Consider the following 23,574-nt stretch of genomic DNA (forward strand, 5'->3'; position numbering starts at 1 on the left):
CGGCGCGCCGGCGACCAATCAGATGACCGTCACCAGGGGGGCGTGGAGGGATTCCGAGAAGGCCTTCTCCGAATAGGAATAGTTTCCCGTAAGAGCAGCGGAAGTTAGCGCTTGTCACGTGACACGGCCTGGCGTGGGCGGCGCTCGGCGTTCTGAGTGGGCGACTCCACGGAACCGCCGGGACTGGAGAAGACCTCCAGGCTCATTCGGCGGAACCGTCAGCAGCAGCTCTCACTGCCATCCGCCATCCGGGAAGAAAACCCTGCAGCCGCGATGCGGTGTCAGGGTGACATCATATTTGAAATGTCGTGGCTGTCACCGAGGTCCCGGATAACTGGAAAAAGAGGTCCCGTCACTCCCGCTTATAAGAAAGGGAGCAAGAGGATCCGGGGAACTACAGGCTGGAGAATCCCAGCTCTGTGCCTGGGAAGATGATGGAACACATCCTCCTGGAGGGCATCGCTGATCACGCGAGGAATGAACGTGTGATCCCAGACAACCCAACGTGTGATCCCACCCAGTAGCGGCCTACTATGATGGGCTGATGGCATTGGTGGACAAAGGGAAGCTGAGCGATGTCATTTACCTGGACTTGAGCGAGGCCTCTGACGTGGTCCCCCACCACATCCTTATCTCCAAATTGGAGGGATGTGGATTTCAGCAGGTAGATGGAGAAATAAATTAATTACAAACATTATTAATAATGATGGGTCAAATACTAACAGCACCACTGGAGTGATAAGAAGGAGGGGAATTGTGGCAGGGACTGTTAATAAACGGGAGTAGAAACAGTAAAGGAAATAATGCGGAACACAATGATAGGAAGGGTAATAAATGCAGACTTGCAATAACAATAATCGTAATAACAATAGCGATGACTGTAATAGTGTAAGTGGAGAGAACCGTGCAGAATCGTCAGCTGCACACCCAACTGTCCCGTGGGGCTGTGATCTGTAAGGACCCTCAAATGACCCCCCTTTAAGGCACAGTGCAACAGATGAGTTTCCTGAGAGCTGACGAGCAGCACAGCTGGCTGAGTCCATACAGGAGCAACTGCAGGAGTGCTGGAAAGAGGCAGATTCCAGCACACATGGATGGCATGGAAGGCCCAGCAGCGTTGGCACGAGCTGCCTGGGATGGGATCCGTCACTGCGGATTTGCCCCTTTCCTCCAGCGGACGTAGCTGTCAGCTCTGCTGCACACCCAGAACTTCTCATTGTGGCAGAGGGCTGAGCTGATCCTGTCCCCATTCAGGTACGCACATTGGCCTCCGCCTCGCAGCTCAAACCTGAGCACAGGAGGGAGGAGAATGGGAAACCCCTTCCCAGCCCATCCCAAACAGACCCCATAAGAGATCCCACCCCGACAGACGGACGCACACACTGACCAGTTGCTGAAGGCGCTGCCATCGGCCCATGTCCAGTGCTCGGCCCCTTCTGCCCTGTGCAGCCCAATCCAACAGTTTGCTGGGCCCTGGTACCGCAGCATGAATTCCTATGAACAAACCCAGGTGTGATTGGAGCTGTTGGAACACATCCCATCCCCTCCCCACATCTCAGGTCCCACCTCGCTGCAAGGCGCTGCACTCATATTGGTGCAATGCTGTGTTGGTAATGGTGTGGACAAAGCCCTCCCCTGGAGGTGCGCAGATAAAGACGGCAATGGGAGGGTGCAGGGAGGGGGGAAATGAGCACTTGACACTGTCCCAGCACAGCCCGGTGCTTTCGCCAAAGGCATCTCCTCACGGCTTTGGCATGGGGCCAATATGGGGCACCGGGAGCAGTTGCTGCGGCCCCACAAAGTGTGCATTTCCCACCCCCGTGTTGGCACTGGGGCTCACGCCCCGCTCTCACCATCTCCTCCACTGTCTCTATGGTGGCCAGGGAAGCTCCGAGGCGGTGGCAGTGCTCCCTGCTGCTGTTCCAATCGCTCTCCGTGTCCGAGAAATAATAGCATTTCCCTTGGAAACCGACCCAGGTGTTGGGGCACACGTGGGAGAAGGGTGGGCGAGGTGAGCACGACGGACGCTGGAGCACTGACAGGGAGAGAGTTGGGCAAGTGGGAGGCAAAGGACGTTCCCCTGCAGCTGAGGTGGGGTTGGGATGCACGGCCACGGGGCGATGCCCTCGGAGCGGTTGCAGAGGCCGGGAGTTGGAGCAGAAGGTGCTTTGGGGCACCACGTGGGCAGCCCAGGAGGTGGGATGGGGGCTGTGCGTCTCCGTGGGGATGCGGGGGGCACTCACCTATCACGGCCACCAGCGCCGAAACAAGGATGCACGGCACTGCACACAAAGCCACGCAGAGCACGCGGCGCCTGTTCTGTCTCAGCTCACTGCATCCGGAGCCTGGCCAGACAGAGAGCAGTTCATGAGTCACACAGTCAGCACGGCTGGAAAAGACCTCCAACATCGTCCGGCGCGACCGTCCACGTAGCGCCGCTATTTCCCCACCAAACCCGATCACTTTGTACTGCAGCCCCACGGCGCTGTGCTGCAGACTCCGCACCCCCACAGCTCCGCTCCCCTCTCTGGACACGCTGCAGGGCCACAGTGTCTCTCTGGCAGTGAGGGGCCAACGCGGAGCGCAGCACTGAGCTGCGGCCCCAGCAGCGCCACACAGACGGACGGGCACCTCCTGCTCTGCTGCCCGCACTGCTGCTGCTACGAGCCGGGGCAGAGCAGAAGCAATGCACGGGTCCCACGGGCTGTAGCGGAACGGAACTCGATCCATCACCGCCCTCCCCCGCTCTGCACGCAGCTAAAAATAGTTCCGTGCTCTCCGCCCGTGCAGCGCCCGCCCGCAGCTCGCTCCGGGCTGCTGCCTTTCCAACGCTCTCGCTGCCATCCCAGCCCCGTCCCCGCGCTGTCCCCGCGCTGCCCGTCCCTTCTCCCGCAGGAGGACACTCCTTCTCTCCCGCACTCTCAGCACAGCTCCCCGCTCACTCCCGCCGCTCTCTTCCCTCCGCCTCAGCTCGCGGCACAGCGGGACGGCACCGCCGCCCTCAGCACGGACTGCCCGGGGCCCCTCCCGTGGGCTCGGGCTCTTTTCCCCGCTCGGCCCTTTCCCGCTGCCTCCCGGCATTACCTCTCTGAGACTGCCGTTCTTCGTCTCCTTCGCGCGTCGTCGCCTCTCGGGGCGGGGAAGGGCTCAGCCGCTCTTTTTCTTCGTTAGCACCGTGGAGGTGCGGGACTGCGCCCGCCGCGTGCAGGGAGAGGAGCAGAGAAGGGTCGGGCTGAGGGCACAGCGGTCCCGGCGGAGCGCTCTTCTTAGCGAGGACCTCAAGGAGGGATCCTGGCGGAAAGCTGAAAAACAGCGGCATACTGCAGTGGGCACAGCGGTACCGAAGGCACTGAGTCGCAGTCGTGAAGCCGTCCGGGAACGCCGCCAACAGCGTGCTCCATATAAAGACGCGGTCGGCAGAGGGGCGGGGCGGGGGCGCTGCAGCATTGCTATTCCTCTTTCTATTTGCTGTTTGTCTTTGCTATTCCTGTGGTGGGTGGGGGCTCTCAAGGACTGACTGCGGTGGGGGCCAAAATGAGCCTCGCTGAACTGAGTGAAGGGCAAAACCAGGTCCGTGCAGTATAGAAAGAAGGGCTTCATAGCAAGAAAAGAGAAAGCAGCTTCACAAGGTAGACATAAGGGGCAAATAGGGATAGTTTATGTAGAGAGTGTTAGAAAACAAGGGATTCCAGGCACTTTCACAGGCGTTAGGTGCGAAATAACAAGGAGAATGAAGGCCATAAAGATAAGGACCGGAGAACAGCTCAAAGGTTGGCAGGGAGGTGATTGGATGTCTGAAGTGCAAGCTGAAACCAGTTTGGGGGATGCCCCCCCTTCGGGGTCAGAACTTTGCAGCGAGGAAGACTATGAGCCTTCGCGAGGAAGACTACGAGCCTTCATCATCACGACCTGCTTTGCACGCGCAAGGGGGGCAGGAACTGCATGCTAATGGGCTCTCGGGAATGTAGTGAATATGTACCCGAATTCCTGTCAACTACTGATGATGTATTAGTTGGACCTGTATCTATAGCACCATTTCTGCTGACGGTGCGCAAGTTAGGTGGAGCGATCCCCCTTGCACCGGGCTGTACGCGCGTCACCAATAAACACATGCCTGCTCTATATCCTTACCGGCTATGGGGTCTGATTGACGCACGTCGACCCCCCACCGCCCTCCCCCGCTCTGCACGCAGCTAGAAAGAGTTGCTTGCTATCCGCCCGTGCAGCGCCCGCCCGCAGCTCGCTCCGGGCTGCTGCCTTTCCAACGCTCTCGCTGCCATCCCAGCCCCGTCCCCGCGCTGTCCCCGCGCTGCCCGTCCCTTCTCCCGCAGGAGGACACTCCTTCTCTCCCGCACTCTCAGCACAGCTCCCCGCTCACTCCCGCCGCTCTCTTCCCTCCGCCTCAGCTCGCGGCACAGCGGGACGGCACCGCCGCCCTCAGCACGGACTGCCCGGGGCCCCTCCCGTGGGCTCGGGCTCTTTTCCCCGCTCGGCCCTTTCCCGCTGCCTCCCGGCATTACCTCTCTGAGACTGCCGTTCTTCGTCTCCTTCGCGCGTCGTCGCCTCTCGGGGCGGGGAAGGGCTCAGCCGCTCTTTTTCTTCCTTAGCATCGTGGAGGTGCGGGACTGCGCCCATCGTGTGCGGGGAGAGGGGCAGAGAGGGGTCGGGCTGAGGGCACAGCGGTGCCGGCGGAGCGCTCTTCTTAGCGAAGACCTCACGGAGGGATCGTGGCGGAAAGCTGAGAAACAGCGGCATACTGCAATGGGCACAGCGGTACCGAAAGCGCTCAGTCGCAGTCGGGAAGCCGTCTGGGAACGCCGGCAACAGAGTGCTCGTAATAAAGACGCGGTCGGCAGAGGGGCGGGGCGGGGGAGGTGCAGCAGTACGGTTTCGGTTTGTCTTTGCTCTTCCTGTTCGTGGTGTGCATGGGGGATCTCCAGGACTGACTGCGCTGGAGGCCAAAATGAGCCTCGCTGAACTGAGCGGCAGAAGCATCCCGTTGTGACGGGCCCAGGGGCTCCGTGCATACTCGGTATGGATTACGTCCGAAGGGGCATTTCAAGGATCCCAGGGGGTATGGACGGGCCTTTGCAATAGCTGCTGTAGACACAGACGACATGAAGCAGCCGTCTGTTCTGCCTGGCCTGTCAGAAGATCCGTCTGCTGTGGGGTTGCTACAGGAAAAAGAGCAGCAGGTGCCGACTGCTACAAGAACGGTGCACAGACGGCAGCACCGCAGCAACAGGGATTCCGTGCTCCCCATTCATACGTTGATTCGTCAGCTACAGTCAGGGGGGGATCAGCAGAACCCACTCAGCTCCACACGGCCGGTGCGTAAAGCCAGTGGAGAATGGAGGCTGATGGCAGGCTGCCGTGGCCTGAATGAATCCTAGCACTGCTCCGCTTGGAAAAGACCCTCGGGAAAGTGAAGTCCGACCCCAACCCAACCATCCTGCCCGACTCCGCTCAGTCCTGTCCCTGAGCACCACATCCAAAGGGTTGTCAAACACATCCAGGGACGGTGACCCAACCGCCCCCCTGGGCAGCCCCTCCCAGTGCTTAACGGCCCTTTCTCTACAGCAGAAAAGGTTATAAGTTGAGGTTGGATATAAGTTCCTGATATCCAACCTCACCCTCCCCCGGTTCAACCGGAGGCCGTTTCCCCTCGTCCTGTCAGCTGTCAGCAGTGAGAAGAGACCAACCCGCTCTCACCGCAATCACCTTTCAGGTACTGGAAGAGAGCAATGAGGTCTCCCCTCAGCCTCCTCTTCCCCAGACCAGACCGAACAGCCCCAGTTCCTTCCGTCGCTCGAAGTCACACCCCCACGGGGTGCAGAAGCGCGCTCACAGCGCCCCGTCCTCCCAGCGGCCGCCGTAGGGCTGTGCCGGGGGAGGGGAGATGGCGGGGCCGGGGCTGCGGTGCTCCGTCCGCCGGGCTGTGCCGGGGATCCCCTTCGCGGAGCACAGCGGCGCTCTCTCGGCTCGGTTGTGCGGCGCGTTCGCGGGAAGGAAACGCGCGGTGTGTTTCAGCACGGGCGGATAGCAAGGAACTATTTTTAGCTGCGTGCTGACTGTGTGACTCATGAACTGCTCTCTGTCTGGCCAGGCTCCGGATGCAGTGAGCTGAGACAGAACAGGCGCCGCGTGCTCTGCGTGGCTTTGTGTGCAGTGCCGTGCATGCTTGTTTCGGCGCTGGTGGCCGTGATAGGTGAGTGCCCCCCGCATCCCCACGGAGACGCACAGCCCCCATCCCACCTCCTGGGCTGCCCACGTGGTGCCCCAAAGCACCTTCTGCTCCAGCTCCCGGCCTCTGCAACCGCTCCGAGGGCATCGCCCCGTGGCCGTGCATCCCAACCCCACCTCAGCTGCAGGGGAACGTCCTTTGCCTCCCACTTGCTCAACTCTCTCCCTGCCAGTGCTCCAGCGTCCGTCGTGCCCACCTCGCCCACCCTTCTCCCACGTGTGCCCCAACACCTCAATCGGTTTCCAAGGGAAATGCTATTATTTCTCGGACACGGAGAGTGATTGGAACAGCAGCAGGGAGCACTGCCACCGCCTCGGAGCTTCCCTGGCTACCATAGAGACGGAGGAGGAGATGGTGAGAGCGGGGCGTGAGCCCCAGTGCCAACACAGGGGTGGAAAACCCACACTTGTGGGGCCGCACAAACTCCTCCCGGTGCCCCCAAATGGCCCCATGCCAAAGCCGTGAGGAGATGCCTTTGGCAAAAGGATCGGGCTGTGCTGGGACAGTGTCAAGTGCTCATCTCCCCCCCTCCCTGCACCCTCCCGTTGCCGTCTTTATCTGCGCACATCCAGGGGAGGGCTTTGTCCACACCATTACCAACACAGCATTGCACCAATATGAGTGCAGCGCCTTGCAGCGAGGTGGGACCTGAGATGTGGGGAGGGGATGGGATGTGTTCCAACAGCTCCAATCACACCTGGGTTTGTTCATAGGGATTCATGCTGCAGTACCAGGGCCCGGAAGACCACTGGATTGGGCTGCACAGGGCAGAAGGGGCCGAGCACTGGACATGGGCCGATGGCAGCGCCTTCAGCAACTGGTCAGTGTGTGGGTCCGTCTGTCGGTGTGGGATCTCTTATGGGGTCTGTTTGGGATTGGGTTTCCCATTCTCCTCCCTTCTGTGCTCAGGTTTGAGCTGCGAGGCGGAGGCCGATGTGCGTACCTGAATGGGGACAGGATCAGCTCAGCCCTCTGCCACAATGAGAAGTTCTGGGTGTGCAGCAGAGCCGACAGCTACGTCCGCTGGAGGAAAGGGACAAATCTGCAGTGACGGATCCCATCCCAGGCAGCTCATGCCAATGCTGCTGGGCACTGCCATGCCATCCGTGTGTACTGGAATCTGCCTCTTTCCAGCACTGCTACATTTGTGTTTACATGGACTCAGCCAGCTGTGCTGCTCGCTGTCTCTCAGGAAACTCATCTGTTGCACTGTGCCTTAAAGGGGGGTCCTTGGAGGGTCCTTACAGATCACAGCCCCACGGGACGGTTGGGTGTGCAGCTGACGATTCTGCACGGTTCTCTCCACTTACACTATTACAGTCATCGCTATTGTTATTACGATTATTGTTATTGCAAGTCTGCATTTATTACCCTTCCTATCCAATGTCCCCAGCAACAACAGCGCTTCCATTACAAATGGAATCCCACAAACAATATTTTTAAACACCCAACAATTGCAAAGACGACAGCAACGACAAACGCAGTTCCTATCAGGAAGAGAAAGAGAAAATCGGGTCGGGCATTTGTGCCCCCCTCTCCCCTCCCTCCACCCCCACTCGACCAGTCGCTTTAAACACTTCGGTGACGGTTTCCAGCCGTCTCCCTCGCAGGAGAACGAAACCACGGGTCCGACCCACTTTCGTAGCTACGATCTTTCCAAAGTATTACACGGCTCGCATGTATCACTCTCGGGGTACCTCGCATGCGGCACCCGTGGGCTTCTCGGCATTCTCGAGATACCCCCCTAAGTGGGACCCCCGTCCCGAGGGCTGTACTCCCACCCACGCCGATCGCCGTCACCCAACCGTTACCTGCGGATCCACCCTCAGGGGGAGCACCCTCGCTCCTTCAACCCCGCGCAGGACGTCTCCTCACGTCTTACGGGTCCCTGCGACTCGCGGAATCGAACCCCATAACCACAACAGAGTTACAAAGCAGGTATGTTTTAATCAACGCTGCGCAGAGCCGGATACAAGGGGGAGAGCTCCTCCTCACTTGCATGCCATCAGGACGAAAACTCGGGATAGGTATAGGCAGGGCTAATACAGAACCAACGATTTTCCTGGAATTCCTATACATATTCGTTCCATTTCCGAGAACTCCTCAGCATACGGTCCCTCGCCCTCGCGCATGCGAGGCAGGAAAGGCATCCTTCACATCCAGAAGGCAAACTCCACCAACTCATTCCCTAACTTAGTTACTAAAGTGGATGGATTTGCCACCACGGAGTGTATACATTCAGCAAGTCTATGATTTGCCCTCAATTCCTGTACTAAACTATAGCACTTGCTATCCAATTTTTCATCGGCAAGACTGGAGTCTTGTATTTGGATTCACATTCAATTAGTCATCCAAAATCCAAAAGTTATCCGTTTTTCTTTTCTCCTTCTCCGGTTGCGTATCCTCAGAGGGCACCGCTTTACCCTGACTGGGCTAGCTCCAGCTCTTGCTTTGAACTTAGGGCTGCATTTTGGCTCTACCAGGCATCCCTGATACCCACACTGCTAAGCATACCTTAGTGAAGATTTCTGCAACTTCTGGGGGTACAACGTTGTTTTTCCCACTTAGTATTAAAGCCAGACTTACCATTTGCAATCAGTTCATCTCGTTTGACCCTTAGCTCCAGTGTTATTGAATTGAATCTCTGCATCCATTTGTTCTAATGAGCCTTGCCAGAGGAGCGGTTTTGGAGAACCCGGCATGTACAGGAATTGATGTATTCCGACTTATTTTCTCAGCCTATATTCACTTGATCCCCAAAGGGAAGCTCTTTCTTGTTGGGCAGTAGCTCCTACTACTGATGCAAAATCATCTGCGGGTGGTGAGAGGCACCCGTGCCCACCGGAAACGAAACCTCTTTCTCCTGCTCTCCTGGCTGCAATTTCACCGGTGGATTTCCCAGGAATAACTTCCCAGGTTCCCATCATTCCGCTTTTGCAATCAGAGACGGTTGGATTTCTCCACCGCTGTCTCATATCCCTGCAGATTGCACACTGCTTTCAGTCCAGCAGGGGTGGAACCCTCCATGGACTCTTCCAGCCCCCCCCATTACCGCTTTCTAAGGGGACCTCTGGGTCCTACGGCTCTACTCCAGCACCGCAACAGGAACAGCTGTTGCTATTCCCAATGTCCTTACTATCACTGTTCCTCAATCAGATTTTTCTTCATATTGCTCGCCTCTCTTTGGATCTACATCCCTGTTACACCTTGCTCATCTTTGCCTTCCTCAGCCTGCGTCCTCAAACTTTTCCCTTTCCAAACTCATCATTCCATAAAGGACTACCATTACATTTCAGTTTCACCTCCTCCTCTCCGGAGGCTTCCAGTGCTAACACTGGAATTTCGGGTTTCCGACATCTCTGCACATGAAGGCTATTCTCACCTCCAGTGCCCCATCCTCTCCACCTCCCCCCATTCACAAGTAACGCTGTTTACAGCAGCACTCTGTGACTCCGGCGCTCTCTCTCACTCCGAGAGTTCTGCTCGCAGGGGAATGGTGCGGGGGGGCTGCTCTCATGCCAGCGCAGATAAACTCACTTTCTCTTTAACCCTTTTTCCTTTGTCCACTGTTCATACCCTCAGTTACACTTCCACATACCCGCAATCATGCTTCTGTATACCATTAACAAGTACACCATCAAAACCGTTTGTCCCGTTCCCTTCAGAACCCACACATCAAACAGTACAGTTCTTCAGTGTCCACAAACGCCCAGTACTGAGTCTCGTGATGAGAGCACTCAGTTATAAAAACTGTTCGTGTTACTTCATTTACCTTCCCTCCTTAAGAACAACAGGTACTATAAGAAGGCATATAGTTTAGGGTTCCATTCCGATGCCACTTCTCATCATCTTCTAATTTGTATATTAACCGCCATTGATGGCAATACTTGACGAGAGTTTCCTTACCCAGGGTGCCTCCAGGTTCCCCTGCAGTATCCCACCAATGGGCCAATGCGCATCCCAAAGGGGTTTGTTTGGGGATTTCCTTCCCCTGGGAGCCTCCCGGGATGTTTACCAAATTCTTCTTGATTCCTAATTTCCTCCAAGTTTCCACAGACAGCCCTTATCACCGTATAGTGATCTTGTTCAGTTGCAAACACTTGGAAACAGAGCTCACAAAGCCTTCCTTTACCTTCCTTTAGCCCCACCTTCCTTTACACTCTTCCCCACAATCAGAACACAGTACTACATAAACGGACTGACACTCACTCCCTGAACGGAACGCGTCTCACTCCCAGCACACTCACTCTGACATGTAGAACAAAAACCATGGTTTATACATCATGCACAGTGCTGACGATGTCCTTTAGCTGGAATCTTAATAACACTAGTACATTAGTCGATCAGCTGCAAGCTTTAAGATTTTTCCGACAGTCAGCTGGACCTGCAATGATGAGATCCACGGTGCCGAACACTCAGCAGATGGTGATAACAATAACACAACCTATAACTCCCACTGCTCTCTCCAGGAGAATCCACGCTCTCATTTGACAAAATCCGCGCTGTTACCAATCACCGAAGGGAGAGCTGTTGCTCTTTCCTCTCGTACGACTTACAGGTCCCCTTCGTAGGAACTCCCCAAGGGGTCTTCCTACCCAAGCCGGCAACTGAACCCGTGAGCTCACGTAGCTCAGCTGGGGAGCAGGCACGCTCCTCCATGCCCTGCGTAGGACGTCTCCTCACGCCTTACGGGTTCCCCCTTTCCCATACACAGACCTGGTCCGCCTACGGACGGTCCTTGTCTGTCCCCGCAGTGATCGGGTGAGGAAGGGAGTCCTTCCCAGAAATCTCGGGGCGCGCCAAAGGTGTCCCCTCTCTCAGCCGCTCCTGCAGCCGAACAGAGTGGGTCCCACCTGGGGTGCCAAACTGACGTGTGGCAATCAGACCCCATAGCCGGTAAGGATATAGAGCAGGCATGTGTTTATTGGTGACGCGCGTACAGCCCGGTGCAAGGGGGATCGCTCCACCTAACTTGCGCACCGTCAGCAGAAATGGTGCTATAGATACAGGTCCAACTAATACATCATCAGTAGTTGACAGGAATTCGGATGCATATTCACTACATTCCCGAGAGCCCATTAGCATGCAGTCCCTCCCCCCTTGCGCGTGCGAAGCAGGTCGTGATGATGAAGGCTCGTAGTCTTCCTCGCGAAGGCTCATAGTCTTCCTCGCTGCAAACTTCTGACCCCGAAGGGGGGCATTCCCCAAACCGGTTTCAGCTCGCACTTCAGACATCCCATCACCTCCCTGCCAACCTTTGAGCTGTTCTCTGGTCCTTATCTTTATGGCCTTCATTCTCCTTGTTATTTCGCACCTAACGCCTGTGAAAGTGCCTGGAACCCCTTGTTTTCTAACACTCTCTACATAAACTATCTCTATTTGCCCCTTATGTCTACCTTGTGAAGCTGCTTTCTCTTTTCTTGCTATGAAGCCCTTCTTTCTATACTGCACGGACCTGATTTTACCCTTCACTCAGTTCAGCGAGGCTCATTTTGGCCCCCAGCGCAGTCAGTCCTTGAGAGCCCCCACCCACCACAGGAATAGCAAAGACAAACAGCAAATAGAAAGAGGAATAGCAATGCTGCACCGCCCCCGCCCCGCCCCTCTGCCCATCGCGTCTTTATATCGAGCACGCTGTTGGCGGCGTTCCCGGACGGCTTCCCGACTGCGACTCAGTGCCTTCGGTACCGCTGTGCCCACTGCAGTATGCGGCTGTTTTTCAGCTTTCCGCCACGATCCCTCCGTGAGGTCCTCGCTAAGAAGAGCGATCCGCCGGGACCGCTGTGCCCTCAGCCCGACCCTTCTCTGCTCCTCTCCCCGCACACGATGGGCGCAGCCCCGCACCTCCACGATGCTAAGGAAGAAAAAGAGCGGCTGAGCCCTTCCCCGCCCCGAGAGGCGACGGTCCAGCCGGGAGAGGAAGAAGTCCGAGCGCAACGGGGTAATGCCGGGAGGCAGCGGGAAAGGGCCGAGCGGGGAAAAGAGCCCGAGCCCACGGGAGGGGCCCCGGGCAGTCCGTGCTGAGGGCGGCGGTGCCGTCCCGCTGTGCCGCGAGCTGAGGCGGAGGGAAGAGAGCGGCGGGAGTGAGCGGGGAGCTGTGCTGAGAGTGCGGGAGAGAAGGAGTGTCCTCCTGCGGGAGAAGGGACGGGCAGCGCGGGGACAGCGCGGGGACGGGGCTGGGATGGCAGCGAGAGCGTTGGAAAGGCAGCAGCCCGGAGCGAGCTGCGGGCGGGCGCTGCTCGGACGGACAGTAAACAACTCTTTCTAGCTGCGTGCAGAGCGGGGGAGGGCGCTGGTGGGTGGAGTTCCGTTCCGCTACAGCCTGTAGTCAGGCTCGCAGCGCGGTGCTTCTGCTCTGCCCCGGCTCGTAGCGGCAGCAGTGCGGGCAGCAGAGCAGGAGGTGCCCGTCCGTCTGTGTGGCGCTGCTGGGGCCGCAGCTCAGTGCTGCGCTCAGCGTTGGCCCCTCGCTGTCAGAGAGACGCTGTGGCCCTGCAGCGTGTCCAGAGAGGGGAGCGGAGCTGTGGGGGTGCGGAGTCTGCAGCACAGCGCCGTGGGGCTGCAGTACAAAGTGATCGGGTTTGGTGGGGAAATAGCGGTGCTACGGTGGACGGTCGCGCCGGACGATGTTGGAGGTCTTTTCCAGCCGTGCTGACTGTGTGACTCATGAACTGCTCTCTGTCTGGCCAGGCTCCGGATGCAGTGAGCTGAGACAGAACAGGCGCCGCGTGCTCTGCGTGGCTTTGTGTGCAGTGCCGTGCATCCTTGTTTTGGCGCTGGTGGCCGTGATAGGTGAGTGCCCCCCGCATCCCCACGGAGACGCACAGCCCCCATCCCACCTCCTGGGCTGCCCACGTGGTGCCCCAAAGCACCTTCTGCTCCAACTCCCGGCCTCTGCAACCGCTCCGAGGGCATCGCCCCGTGGCCGTGCATCCCAACCCCACCTCAGCTGCAGGGGAACGTCCTTTGCCTCCCACTTGCCCAACTCTCTCCCTGTCAGTGCTCCAGCGTCCGTCGTGCTCACCTCGCCCACCCTTCTCCCACGTGTGCCCCAACGCCTGGGTCGGTTTCCAAGGGAAATGCTATTATTTCTCGGACGTGGAGAGTGATTGGAACAGCAGCAGGGAGCACTGCCACCGCCTCGGAGCTTCCCTGGCCACCATAGGCACCAAAGAGGAGATGGTGAGAGCGGGGCGTGAGCCCCAGTGCCAACACGGGGATGGGAAACCTACAATTGTGAGGCCGCACGAACTCCTCCCGGTGCCCCCATATTGGCCCCATGCCAAATCCGTGAGGAGATGCCTTTGGCGAAAGCATCAGGCTGTGCTGGGACAGTGTCAAGTGCTCATCTCCCCCCCTCCCGGCACCTTCCCGTTGCCGTCTTAATCTGCGCACCTCCAGGGGAGGGTTTCGTCCACACCATTACCAACACAGCATTGCACCAATATGAGTGCAGCGCCTTGCAGCGAGGTGGGACCTGAGATGTGGGGAGGGGATGGGATGTGTTCCAACGGCTCCAATCACACCTGGTTTTGTTCATAGGGATTCATGCTGCAGTACCAGGGCCCGGAAGACCACTGGATTGGGCTGCACAGGGCAGAAGGGGCCGAGCACTGGACATGGGCCGATGGCAGCACCTTCAGCAACTGGTCAGTGTGTGCGTCCGTCTGTCGGGGTGCGATCTCTTATGGGGTCTGTTTGGGATGGGGTTTCCCATTCTCCTCCCTCCTGTGCTCAGGTTTGAGCTGCGAGGCGGAGGCCGATGTGCGTACCTGAATGGGGACAGGATCAGCTCAGCCCTCTGCCACAGTGAGAAGTTCTGGGTGTGCAGCAGAGCCGACAGCTACGTCCGCTGGAGGAAAGGGACAAATCTGCAGTGACGGATCCCATCCCAGGCAGCTCGTGCCAACGCTGCTGGGCCTTCCATGCCATCCGTGTGTACTGGAATCTGCCTCTTTCCAGCACTGCTACACTTGTGTTTACATGGACTCCAGCACTCCTGCAGTTGCTCCTGTATGGACTCAGCCAGCTGTGCTGCTCGCTGTCTCTCAGGAAACTCATCTGTTGCACTGTGCCTTAAGGGGGGGTCCTTGGAGGGTCCTTACAGATCATAGCCCCACGGGACGGTTGGGTGTGCAGCTGACGATTCTGCACGGTTCTCTCCACTTACACTATTACCGTCTTCGTTATTGTTATTACGATTATTGTTATTGCAAGTCTGCATTTATTACCCTTCCTATCATTATGTTCGGCATTATTTCCTTTACCGTTTCTACTCCTGTTTATTAACAGTCCCTGCCACAATTCCCCTCCTCTACTGCCCAACTCCCCCTTTCATCACTACTTTTCGTTCTTGTCCCATTATTAGCAATATGAACGTCATTACCGTTATCAGTGCCTCGATTCCCATTATCACCATTTGCGTTTCCTATTTTCGATTATTACCTCGTTATTAATAGCTGTAACATTTCTCTCATTTCCACCCCAATTTTACCACTACGTTTAATACTGTTTTTCCTCACACTAATACTACTCATGCCTTCCTGATGGACTTTATTAAGTGCCCTCCCCACAATACCACCGTTTTATTATTACTTTATGTAGTTCTGATCATTATCTGATTATTAATAATATTTCTCTTATGAGTATCCGCCCGGTTCACCCCATTTTATCACTGCATGTCGCCGTTATTCTTTACACTCTTACTAATACACTTATTTTTATTGTTTAGTGCCCCCACCCCCATTATCCCATTATCATTTCTCCATTTTTGATGATTATCCCATTATTAATGCTATTTGATGCCATTATCGTCCTAGTCCCTACAGCGTGGCATTACAAACACAGTCATCACAGCTCATCTTTATTATTTTTTTCATTAAGAGCCCAAATCCCCCATTGTTTCCCCCTTTTTTAGGGGGGTCGGGGTCTCCATGTGAGGTTTCCATTTTTGGGGTCTCCATGTGGGGGGTCCCCTTTTTGGACATCTCCATTTGGTGTCCTCCTTTTGGGAGTCCCATTTTTGGCGTCCCAATTTTTGGATCCCCATTTGGGGGCCTCCAACTGGGGTTCCCATTTTAAAGGTTCTATTTTGGGGTTCACCTTTTGGTGCCTCCATTTGCGGTCCCCATATGGGAAGTCCGCTATTTGGAGGTCTGAATCTGGGGGACCCCTTTTGGAGTTCCTATTTTGGGTGTCCCCTTTTGGGGTCTCCAGTTGGGGTCCTCTTTTTTACGGGTTCCATTTGAGGTCCCCATTTCGGGGGCTCCCATTATTGACGGGACAATTATCTAGTTGTGATGGTTATCCCAATATCAATGCTGTTTGATACCATTATCGCCCCAGTTCCCGCTACGCGGCGTTACAAACACCATCGTTACTGATCATCGTGGCCACGATCATACACCATCATCATCCTTTTCTCATGAAGAGCCCCAAAGCCCCCATGATTCCCCCCATGTCTGGGAGTCTGCGCTCTGGGGGTCCCTTTTGGCATCTGCATTTGAGGTCCCAATGTGGGGTCCTTTTTCGGGGGTCTCATTTAGGGGTTCAGTTTCGGGCTCTCCATTTGAGGTCCCCACCTGGAGATCCCTTTCGGAGGACTCTATTGTGGGGGGGCCCATTTTAGGGTCTCCATTCGGCGTCCCCCATCGTGAGGGGTCACACAATCACAGAGCTGTAGGGGTTGGGAGGGACCTCCGCAGCTCACGGAGTGCAGCCCCCGCCCCAGCAGCTCCTCCAGCAGCTGCACAGGAGGGCATCCGAGGGGAGCGCGGTGCCTGCAGAGGAGACCCCCCAGCCCCGGGCAGCCCATCCCAGCGCTCCGCCACCCACACCGTGCAGACGTTCCTTCGCACGTTGGTGCGGAGCTTCCTGTGCTCCACTGTGCGCCCATGGCCCTGTGTGCTGTCCCCGCGGAGCGCTGAGAAGAGCTTGGCCGCGTCCCTTTGTCTCCCACGCCTCATAGAACAGAATCATAGGATCCTACAATCACAAGGCTGGAAAGGACCTTTGCACTCTTTCTAACGCAGGCCAGGATGCCCTTGGCCCTCGTGGGCCGTCACCCGCCCGCAGCGGAACACAGACCGCTGAACACCATCCTCTGCCTGCAGCCTTCGACACAGCTCCTACAGATTTAGCCGCTGCTGTCCAACTAATACGTTCAATTCTGTCCCCAGGGACATATTTTTGGACCCAGGCAGTCTTCTGTTGTCTGCTGTTCTGCCGGTTTCAGTCTCACTCACACGGGTTTCGCTACTGAAGCAGAATCCTTCAGTTCCAAAGACGTAAACTCACTGAAGTTCTCCCTTCGCATACGTATAATGAAGCTGAGCACCACCTGATGCCATGACTCAAATGGAATGCAGCGGCTGCAGATGGTCCCAATGGCAGTGAGCAGTGGCTGCCATTGCTGTCGCTCCGTGCTCTCCGCGCTCTGGCAGAACAGGTGGCCCCGCGCTCCCGGTCCCCAGAAGCCCCGCACTGCACAGAGGGATGGCATTGCTCGCCCGGCCATCAACCGCTCAGCACTCCTCCCCATGCAGAACTGACACCGATGTCACACAGCTCCGTGTGCATGTGTGCTCCTTGCACACCCCGCCAGAGAAGCCACACTTTGAGACTACAACAGCAGCAGCAGTGCTGGAGAGTGGGACGGCAGCACTGGCATTGGTTGTACTGCGGGGTACTGCAAAGGGGGCAGAGGGCGGCCTGGGGGGAACTGTGAATGGGTCAGCCCATGAAAGGGAAGGGAACGTTCAGTGGGCCTTCATCTTATCTTTAGCACTGCTACTGTTGAGGTAATGGAACGGAGGCGAGAGCACAAGAGGGAAGGCAGGCGAGAGCAGAAGAGGGAAGGCAGGCGAGAGCAGAAGAGGGAAGGCAGGCGAGAGCAGAAGAGGGAAGGCAGGCGAGAGCACAAGAGGGAAGGCAGGCGAGAGCAGAAGAGGGAAGGCAGGCGAGAGCACAAGAGGGAAGGCAGGCGAGAGCACAAGAGGGAAGGCAGGCGAGAGCACAAGAGGGAAGGCAGGCGAGAGCACAAGAGGGAAGGCAGGCGAGAGCAGAAGAGGGAAGGCAGGCGAGAGCACAAGAGGGAAGGCAGGCGAGAGCAGAAGAGGGAAGGCAGGCGAGAGCAGAAGAGGGAAGGCAGGCGAGAGCAGAAGAGGGAAGGCAGGCGAGAGCACAAGAGGGAAGGCAGGCGAGAGCAGAAGAGGGAAGGCAGGCGAGAGCAGAAGAGGGAAGGCAGGCGAGAGCAGAAGAGGGAAGGCAGGCGAGAGCAGAAGAGGGAAGGCAGGCGAGAGCAGGAAAAGAAAGAAGGTGAGAGCGGCAGAAAGGGAATCAGACAGATGCCCCATGCAAACCTGTGGGTGGCCAGGCTGCTGGCTGCAGAGTGCTGGAGCCCGGCTCTTGCAATGGAGGGCAGCAGAGACAGCACCTGTGTCAGATGTCAACAGGGGAACGGTCTGATTGGGGCGGCTGAGGTGGAGGATGAAGCAGAGAGGTTGAGAATGATCAGAGAGAGTGAGAGAGAGACTGACGGGTTGGACGCTGCAAACAGCAAACAGGTTGGGAACAGGAAGCGGGTTGAGGGCGCAGGGTAAATGGGAGGATCCCCTCCCCTGTTGTCGCCAGGCAGTAGGGGGGACCTCAGAGGCTGGGGGGAATGGAGACAGCTCCCTGCTCCAGGAAGGACGAGAATCCGCTCCCAACCTGCCCCACCTCCCCACTTACCCGTGCAGAACCGGTGTGGGGTCCTGCAGGAGGAACGGCTGCTCAACTGGAGGAGAGGCAGCCTGCTCCAGAGGTCTTACCTCAGAGGATAGGCCCTCCAGCAATATGAGCACCTCTGCCATGATGAAGAGAAGGGTTCCGGTTGTTGGCGACTCAGTCCTGAAGGGAACAGAGGCCCAGTGTGCAGAGCTGACCCTCTTCTCAGGGCAGTCTGCAGTTTGCCCGGAGCCCGGATCAGGGACATCACCACGACACCCCCCACCCTGGTGCGCCCCACAGACTGCGGCCCGCTGCCGATCTTCCAGACAGGCGGGGGTGTTGGAAACATCCAAATACTTTATCAGGACGGTGTGTCTGATCAAAGCACACTGTATTCCCAATTGCAGTGCCGGCCGTCCCGCAAGCAGCAGCGCCTGCAGAGACAGCGTTACCTCTTTGTGCCCCATTACCCCACGCTGATCTCTTCCTCTCCCGCTTCCTCATTGGCTGAATACGTCGGGTTCAGAACGCTCAGCTAAACAAACAGATACGGGCTAAACAGAAATTGCCGTCGGCTGTACATGTATTTGGCTAATTCTTTAACTTCTCCTCCTTACATTTCTTTATCAGTCCAGTACAGACCAGGGGTGGTCCGGGAACGTCTGGGTGGGATCAAAGTGCACGAATCCGTGGGCCTCGATGGGATGCATCCACGTGTGCTGAGGGAGTGGGCAGAGGTGAGTGCCAGACCGCTCTCTGTCATCTCTGATAGCTCTTGGAGAACAGCAGAGTGCCTGAAGACTGGAGGAGAGCCAGTGTCACTGCAGCCTTCAAAAAGGGCAAGAAGGAGGATCCTGGAAACCCCAGGCCACGCAGCCTCACCTCTGCCAACGCACGGGACCCACGGCTGTAGCGGAACGGATCTCCATCCCCCACCGCCCTCCGCCGCTCTGCACGCAGCTAGAAAGAGTTCCGTGCTCTCCGCCCGTGCAGCGCCCGCCCACAGCTCGCTCCGGGCTGCTGCCTTTCCAACGCTCTCGCTGCCATCCCAGCCCCGTCCCCGCGCTGTCCCCGCGCTGCCCGTCCCTTCTCCCGCAGGAGGACACTCCTTCTCTCCCGCACTCTCAGCACAGCTCCCCGCTCACTCCCGCCGCTCTCTTCCCTCCGCCTCAGCTCGCGGCACAGCGGGACGGCACCGCCGCCCTCAGCACGGACTGCCCGGGGCCCCTCCCGTGGGCTCGGGCTCTTTTCCCCGCTCGGCCCTTTCCCGCTGCCTCCCGGCATTACCCCGTTGCGCTCGGACTTCTTCCTCTCCCGGCTGGGCCGTCGCCTCTCGGGGCGGGGAAGGGCTCAGCCGCTCTCTTTCTTCCGTAGCAGCGCGGAGGTGCGGGACTGCGCCCGTCGTGTGCGGGGAGAGGAGCAGAGAAGGGTCGGGCTGAGGGCACAGCGGTGCCGGCGGAGCGCTCTTCTTAGCGAGGACCTCACGGAGGGATCGTGGCGGATCTGAAGAGCAGTTCCGAAAGCGCTCAGTCTCAGACAGGAGGCGTTGCGGTGCAGCTGCGTGTGCCGTCGCTGTGCGCGGAGCCGGGAGCGCCGTCAGCCGCAGAGCCCGTGTCGGTAAGAGCCCGCCGTGCGGGAGCGCCGCGGGCAGGGAGTGCTCGGCAGGGAGTCCTGGCTCCGGGGGGTTTGTCTCCTCATAGCGCCCCTGAACTGACCAAGAAACTCAGTCGGGCTTTCTCTTGCTTCCCTGACTTTGTCTGGGCTGGTGCAACACTGCCCTGTGTTGCACGAGGAACAGCAGCGTTGCAGGTTACCATTTCCCCCACCCCTTTTCTCCTTTTCTAACGCTAAAACCATCGCATCCTGGGGCGGCCCCACCCCACAGTCCCGCTGCCATTCGGGGTGATTGCGGACGATGAAGAACCTTATCAGCGTAGGCGGCTTCCTCCCCTTGCCCTCCTTCCGCGAGAACAACGCTCACTGCAGAAGGGTACTGTGATTCCAAGTGCCATTCACTGGCCATTTCTCACCGCTTTCCAGCTTCTGTAACAACCACCACTGATTACAGTGCTCGATTAAAGTTTTTTCTCGCTCAGGCTCCCCGGCAATTTCTCGCCAATGAGCCAAGACGCATCCAAGTGGGGCTCTCCTGGGAACCTCCTTTCTCGGTGCTCCCCCCATATTAAATCCTACTGACTCCTTATCGTTCCCAAAGGTCCACGCCTTATAGCCAGCATAGCAGTTAAACCTGATACGCGTTCCTCTTTAAAGCCCGGCTCACGACCCCAACGGAAATGCCGGTCTCCTGTGTTGCACCGTAATTCCCGGGCAGCATTACAGGCTAAGCTTCGAACAACAAATACGGGGTCGCACTTATTTTCAGGGTGTAACGAGCGTCCAGTTGCCCTCAGATCACTCATTAACACCGCTGACGCCTTGGATCCAGTATTTAACGTTCACACCGTAGAGCAGCCGCTTCTCGAGTCTCCGTTGCCGGGTAATGGAATCTGCCTGCTTGCCCGGGGCACGGGAACACCGAATTCCCAGGACGAGAGCTAGAACCAACGTCCCCAGCAACAACAGCGCTTCCATTACAAATGGAATCCCACAAACAATATTTTTAAACACCCAACAGTTGCAAAGACGACAGCAACGACAAACGCAGTTCCTATCAGGAAGAGAAAGAGAAAATCGGGTCGGGCATTTGTGCTCCCCCCCTCTCCCCCCGCCCCCACTCGACCAGTCGCTTTAAACACTTCGGTGACGGTTTCCAGCCGTCTCCCTCGCAGGAGAACGAAACCACGGGTCCGACCCACTTTCGTAGCTACGATCTTTCCAAAGCATTACACGGCTCGCATGTGTCACTCTCGGGGTACCTCGCATGCGGCACCCGTGGGCTTCTCGGCATTCTCGAGATACCCCCCTAAGTGGGACCCCCGTCCCGAGGGCTGTACTCCCACCCACACCGATCGCCGTCACCCAACCGTTACCTGCGGATCCACCCTCAGGGGGAGCACCCTCGCTCCTTCAACCCCGCGCAGGACGTCTCCTCACGTCTTACAGGTCCCTGCGACTCGCGGAATCGAACCCCATAACCACAACAGAGTTACAAAGCAGGTATGTTTTAATCAACGCTGCGCAGAGCCGGATACAAGGGGGAGAGCTCCTCCTCACTTGCATGCCATCAGGACGAAAACTCGGGATAGGTATAGGCAGGGCTAATACAGAACCAACGATTTTCCTGGAATTCCTATACATATTCGTTCCATTTCCGAGAACTCCTCAGCATACGGTCCCTCGCCCTCGCGCATGCGAGGCAGGAAAGGCATCCTTCACATCCAGAAGGCAAACTCCACCGACTCATTCCCTAACTAAAGTGGATGGATTTGCCACCACGGAGCGTATACATTCAGCAAGTCTATGACTTGCCCTCAATTCCTGTACTAAACTATAGCACTTGCTATCCAATTTTTCATCGGCAAGACTGGAGTCTTGTATTTGGATTCACATTCAATTAGTCATCCAAAATCCAAAAGTTATCCGTTTTTCTTTTCTCCTTCTCCGGTTGCATATCCTCAGAGGGCACCGCTTTACCCTGACTGGGCTAGCTCCAGCTCTTGCTTTGAACTTAGGGCTGCATTTTGGCTCTACCAGGCATCCCTGATACCCACACTGCTAAGCATACTTTATTTAAGATTTCTGCAACTTCTGGGGGTACAACGTTGTTTTCCCAGTTTGTGTTAAAGCCAGACCTACAATTTCCAATCAGTTCATCTCGTTTGACCCTTAGCTCCAGTGTTATTGAATTGAATCTCTGCATCCATTTGTTCTAATGAGCCTTGCCAGAGGAGCGGTTTTGGAGAACCCGGCATGTACAGGAATTGATGTATTCCGACTTATTTTCTCAGCCTATATTCACTTGATCCCCAAAGGGAAGCTCTTTCTTGTTGGGCAGTAGCTCCTACTACTGATGCAAAATCATCTGCGGGTGGTGAGAGGCCCCCGTGCCCACCAGAAAATAAACCTCTTTCTCCTGCTCTCCTGGCTGCAATTTCACCGGTGGATTTGCCAGGAAAAACTTCCCAGGTTCCCATCATTCCGCTTTTGCAATCAGAGACGGTTGGATTTCTCCACCGCTGTCTCATATCCCTGCAGATTGCACACTGCTTTCAGTCCAGCAGGGGTGGAACCCTCCATGGACTCTTCCAGCCCCCCCCCCATTACCGCTTTCTAAGGGGACCTCTGGGTCCTACGGCTCTACTCCAGCACCGCAACAGGAACAGCTGTTGCTATTCCCAATGTCCTTACTATCACTGTTCCTCAATCAGATTTTTCTTCATATTGCTCGCCTCTCTTTGGATCTACATCCCTGTTACACCTTGCTCATCTTTGCCTTCCTCAGCCTGCGTCCTCAAACTTTTCCCTTTCCAAACTCATCCTTACATAAAGGACTACCATTACATTTCAGTTTCACCTCCTCCTCTCCGGAGGCTTCCAGTGCTAACACTGGAATTTCGGGTTTCCGACATCTCTGCACATGAAGGCTATTCTCACCTCCAGTGCCCCATCCTCTCCACCTCCCCCCATTCACAAGTAACGCTGTTTACAGCAGCACTCTGTGACTCCGGCGCTCTCTCCCATTCCGAGAATTCTGCTTGCAGGGGAATGGTGTGTGTGTGGGGGGGGGGGGGGGGGCTGCGCTCGTGCTGGTGCATATAAACTCACTTTCTCTTTAACCCTTTTTCCTTTGTCCACTGTTCATACCCTCAGTTACACTTCCACATACCCGCAATCCAGCTTCTGTATACCATTAACAATTACACCATCAAAACCGTTTGTCCCGTTCCCTTCAGAACCCACACATCAAACAGTACAGTTCTTCAGTGTCCACAAACGCCCAGTACTGAGTCTCGTGATGAGAGCACTCAGTTATAAAAACTGTTCGTGTTACTTCATTTACCTTCCCTCCTTAAGAACAACAGTAGCTGTAAGAAGGTATTATAGTTTTGGGTTCCATTCCGATGCCACTTCTCACCATCTTCTAATTTGTATATTAACCGCCATTGATTGCAATACTTGACGAGAGTTTCCTTACCCAGGGTGCCTCCAGGTTCCCCTGCAGTATCCCACCAATGGGCCAATGCGCATCCCAAAGGGGTTTGTTTGGGGATTTCCTTCCCCTGGGAGCCTCCCGGGATGTTTACCAAATTCTTCTTGATTCCTAATTTCCTCCAAGTTTCCACAGACAGCCCTTATCACCGTGTAGTGATCTTGTTCAGTTGCAAACACTTGGAAACAGATCTCACAAAGCCTTCCTTTACCTTCCTTTAGCCCCGCCTTCCTTTACACTCTTCCCCACAATCAGAACACAGTACTACATAAACGGACTGACACTCACTCCCTGAACGGAACGCGTCTCACTCCCAGCACACTCACTCTGACATGTAGAACAAAAACCATGGTTTATACATCATGCACAGTGCTGACGATGTCCTTCAGCTGGAATCTTAGTAACACTAGTACATTAGTCGATCAGCTGCAAGCTTTAAGATTTTTCCGACACTCAGCTGGACGTGCAATGAGGAGATCCACGGTGCCGAACACTCAGCAGATGGTGATAACAA

General features: G+C 56.5%; 4 protein-coding genes across 8 annotated transcripts in view; 2 read left to right on the forward strand and 2 right to left on the reverse strand.

Annotated features, from left to right (window-relative positions):
• The window catches only part of CLC2DL4 (C-type lectin domain family 2 member D-like 4), a 164,916-nt gene that overhangs the window by 31,570 nt on the left and 109,772 nt on the right, over positions 1 to 23,574 (reverse strand). The gene's annotated exons all lie outside the window — the stretch shown is intronic.
• LOC112532872 (C-type lectin domain family 2 member D-like) overlaps positions 1 to 23,574 on the forward strand; it is a 100,655-nt gene that overhangs the window by 12,121 nt on the left and 64,960 nt on the right. The window contains exons 3-6 of one of the 3 annotated variants that reach the window (XM_040702674.2): positions 6,107 to 6,208; positions 6,417 to 6,598; positions 6,958 to 7,064; positions 7,154 to 9,504. The exons of the other annotated variants lie outside the window; for them this stretch is intronic. Of the exons in view, the coding sequence (XP_040558608.1) occupies positions 6,107 to 6,208; positions 6,417 to 6,598; positions 6,958 to 7,064; positions 7,154 to 7,295 (533 nt within the window). The 3' untranslated portion in view covers positions 7,296 to 9,504. Of the gene's footprint in view, positions 1 to 6,106; positions 6,209 to 6,416; positions 6,599 to 6,957; positions 7,065 to 7,153; positions 9,505 to 23,574 lie in introns of those variants that run through there. 3 annotated transcript variants of the gene reach the window in all.
• LOC121113327 (C-type lectin domain family 2 member D-like) lies at positions 682 to 4,809 on the reverse strand. 2 transcript variants are annotated; one of them, XM_040702657.2, is made up of 5 exons: positions 4,521 to 4,809; positions 2,244 to 2,345; positions 1,854 to 2,035; positions 1,388 to 1,494; positions 682 to 1,288 (listed from the first exon to the last, which is right to left on the reverse strand). In XM_040702657.2, exons 1-5 carry the CDS (start codon positions 4,753 to 4,755, stop codon positions 1,147 to 1,149), a joined length of 768 nt encoding a protein of 255 aa, XP_040558591.1. In that variant the 5' UTR covers positions 4,756 to 4,809; the 3' UTR covers positions 682 to 1,146. The 2 variants fall into 2 exon arrangements, with proteins under 2 accessions (XP_040558591.1, XP_040558596.2); XM_040702662.2 differs by lacking the exon at positions 4,521 to 4,809 and having other exon boundaries at positions 2,244 to 3,128.
• LOC121113351 (C-type lectin domain family 2 member B-like) lies at positions 11,890 to 14,507 on the forward strand. 2 transcript variants are annotated; one of them, XM_040702851.2, is made up of 5 exons: positions 11,890 to 12,185; positions 12,932 to 13,033; positions 13,242 to 13,423; positions 13,784 to 13,890; positions 13,980 to 14,507. In XM_040702851.2, the coding sequence occupies exons 1-5, from the start codon at positions 11,951 to 11,953 to the stop codon at positions 14,119 to 14,121; spliced, it is 768 nt and encodes a 255-aa protein (XP_040558785.1). In that variant the 5' UTR covers positions 11,890 to 11,950; the 3' UTR covers positions 14,122 to 14,507. The 2 variants fall into 2 exon arrangements, with proteins under 2 accessions (XP_040558785.1, XP_040558793.1); XM_040702859.2 differs by lacking the exon at positions 11,890 to 12,185 and having other exon boundaries at positions 12,307 to 13,033.

The sequence above is a fragment of the Gallus gallus genome, chromosome 1 (genome assembly GCF_016699485.2).
Source record: "Gallus gallus isolate bGalGal1 chromosome 1, bGalGal1.mat.broiler.GRCg7b, whole genome shotgun sequence".
NCBI lineage: Eukaryota > Metazoa > Chordata > Aves > Galliformes > Phasianidae > Gallus > Gallus gallus.

Coding starts and splice junctions, on each gene's coding strand:
- LOC121113327 (XM_040702662.2), bottom strand. CDS start 2,730: ATGGATCGAGTTCCGTTCCGCTACAGCCCGTGGGACCCGTGCATTGCT. Junction 1,495..1,853: donor TAGAGACAGTGGAGGAGATG/GTGAGAGCGGGG, acceptor GTTTGTTCATAG/GAATTCATGCTGCGGTACCA. Junction 1,289..1,387: donor GGCAGCGCCTTCAGCAACTG/GTCAGTGTGTGC, acceptor TCCTGTGCTCAG/GTTTGAGCTGCGAGGCGGAG.
- LOC121113351 (XM_040702851.2), top strand. CDS start 11,951: ATGCGGCTGTTTTTCAGCTTTCCGCCACGATCCCTCCGTGAGGTCCTC. Junction 13,424..13,783: donor TAGGCACCAAAGAGGAGATG/GTGAGAGCGGGG, acceptor TTTTGTTCATAG/GGATTCATGCTGCAGTACCA. Junction 13,891..13,979: donor GGCAGCACCTTCAGCAACTG/GTCAGTGTGTGC, acceptor TCCTGTGCTCAG/GTTTGAGCTGCGAGGCGGAG.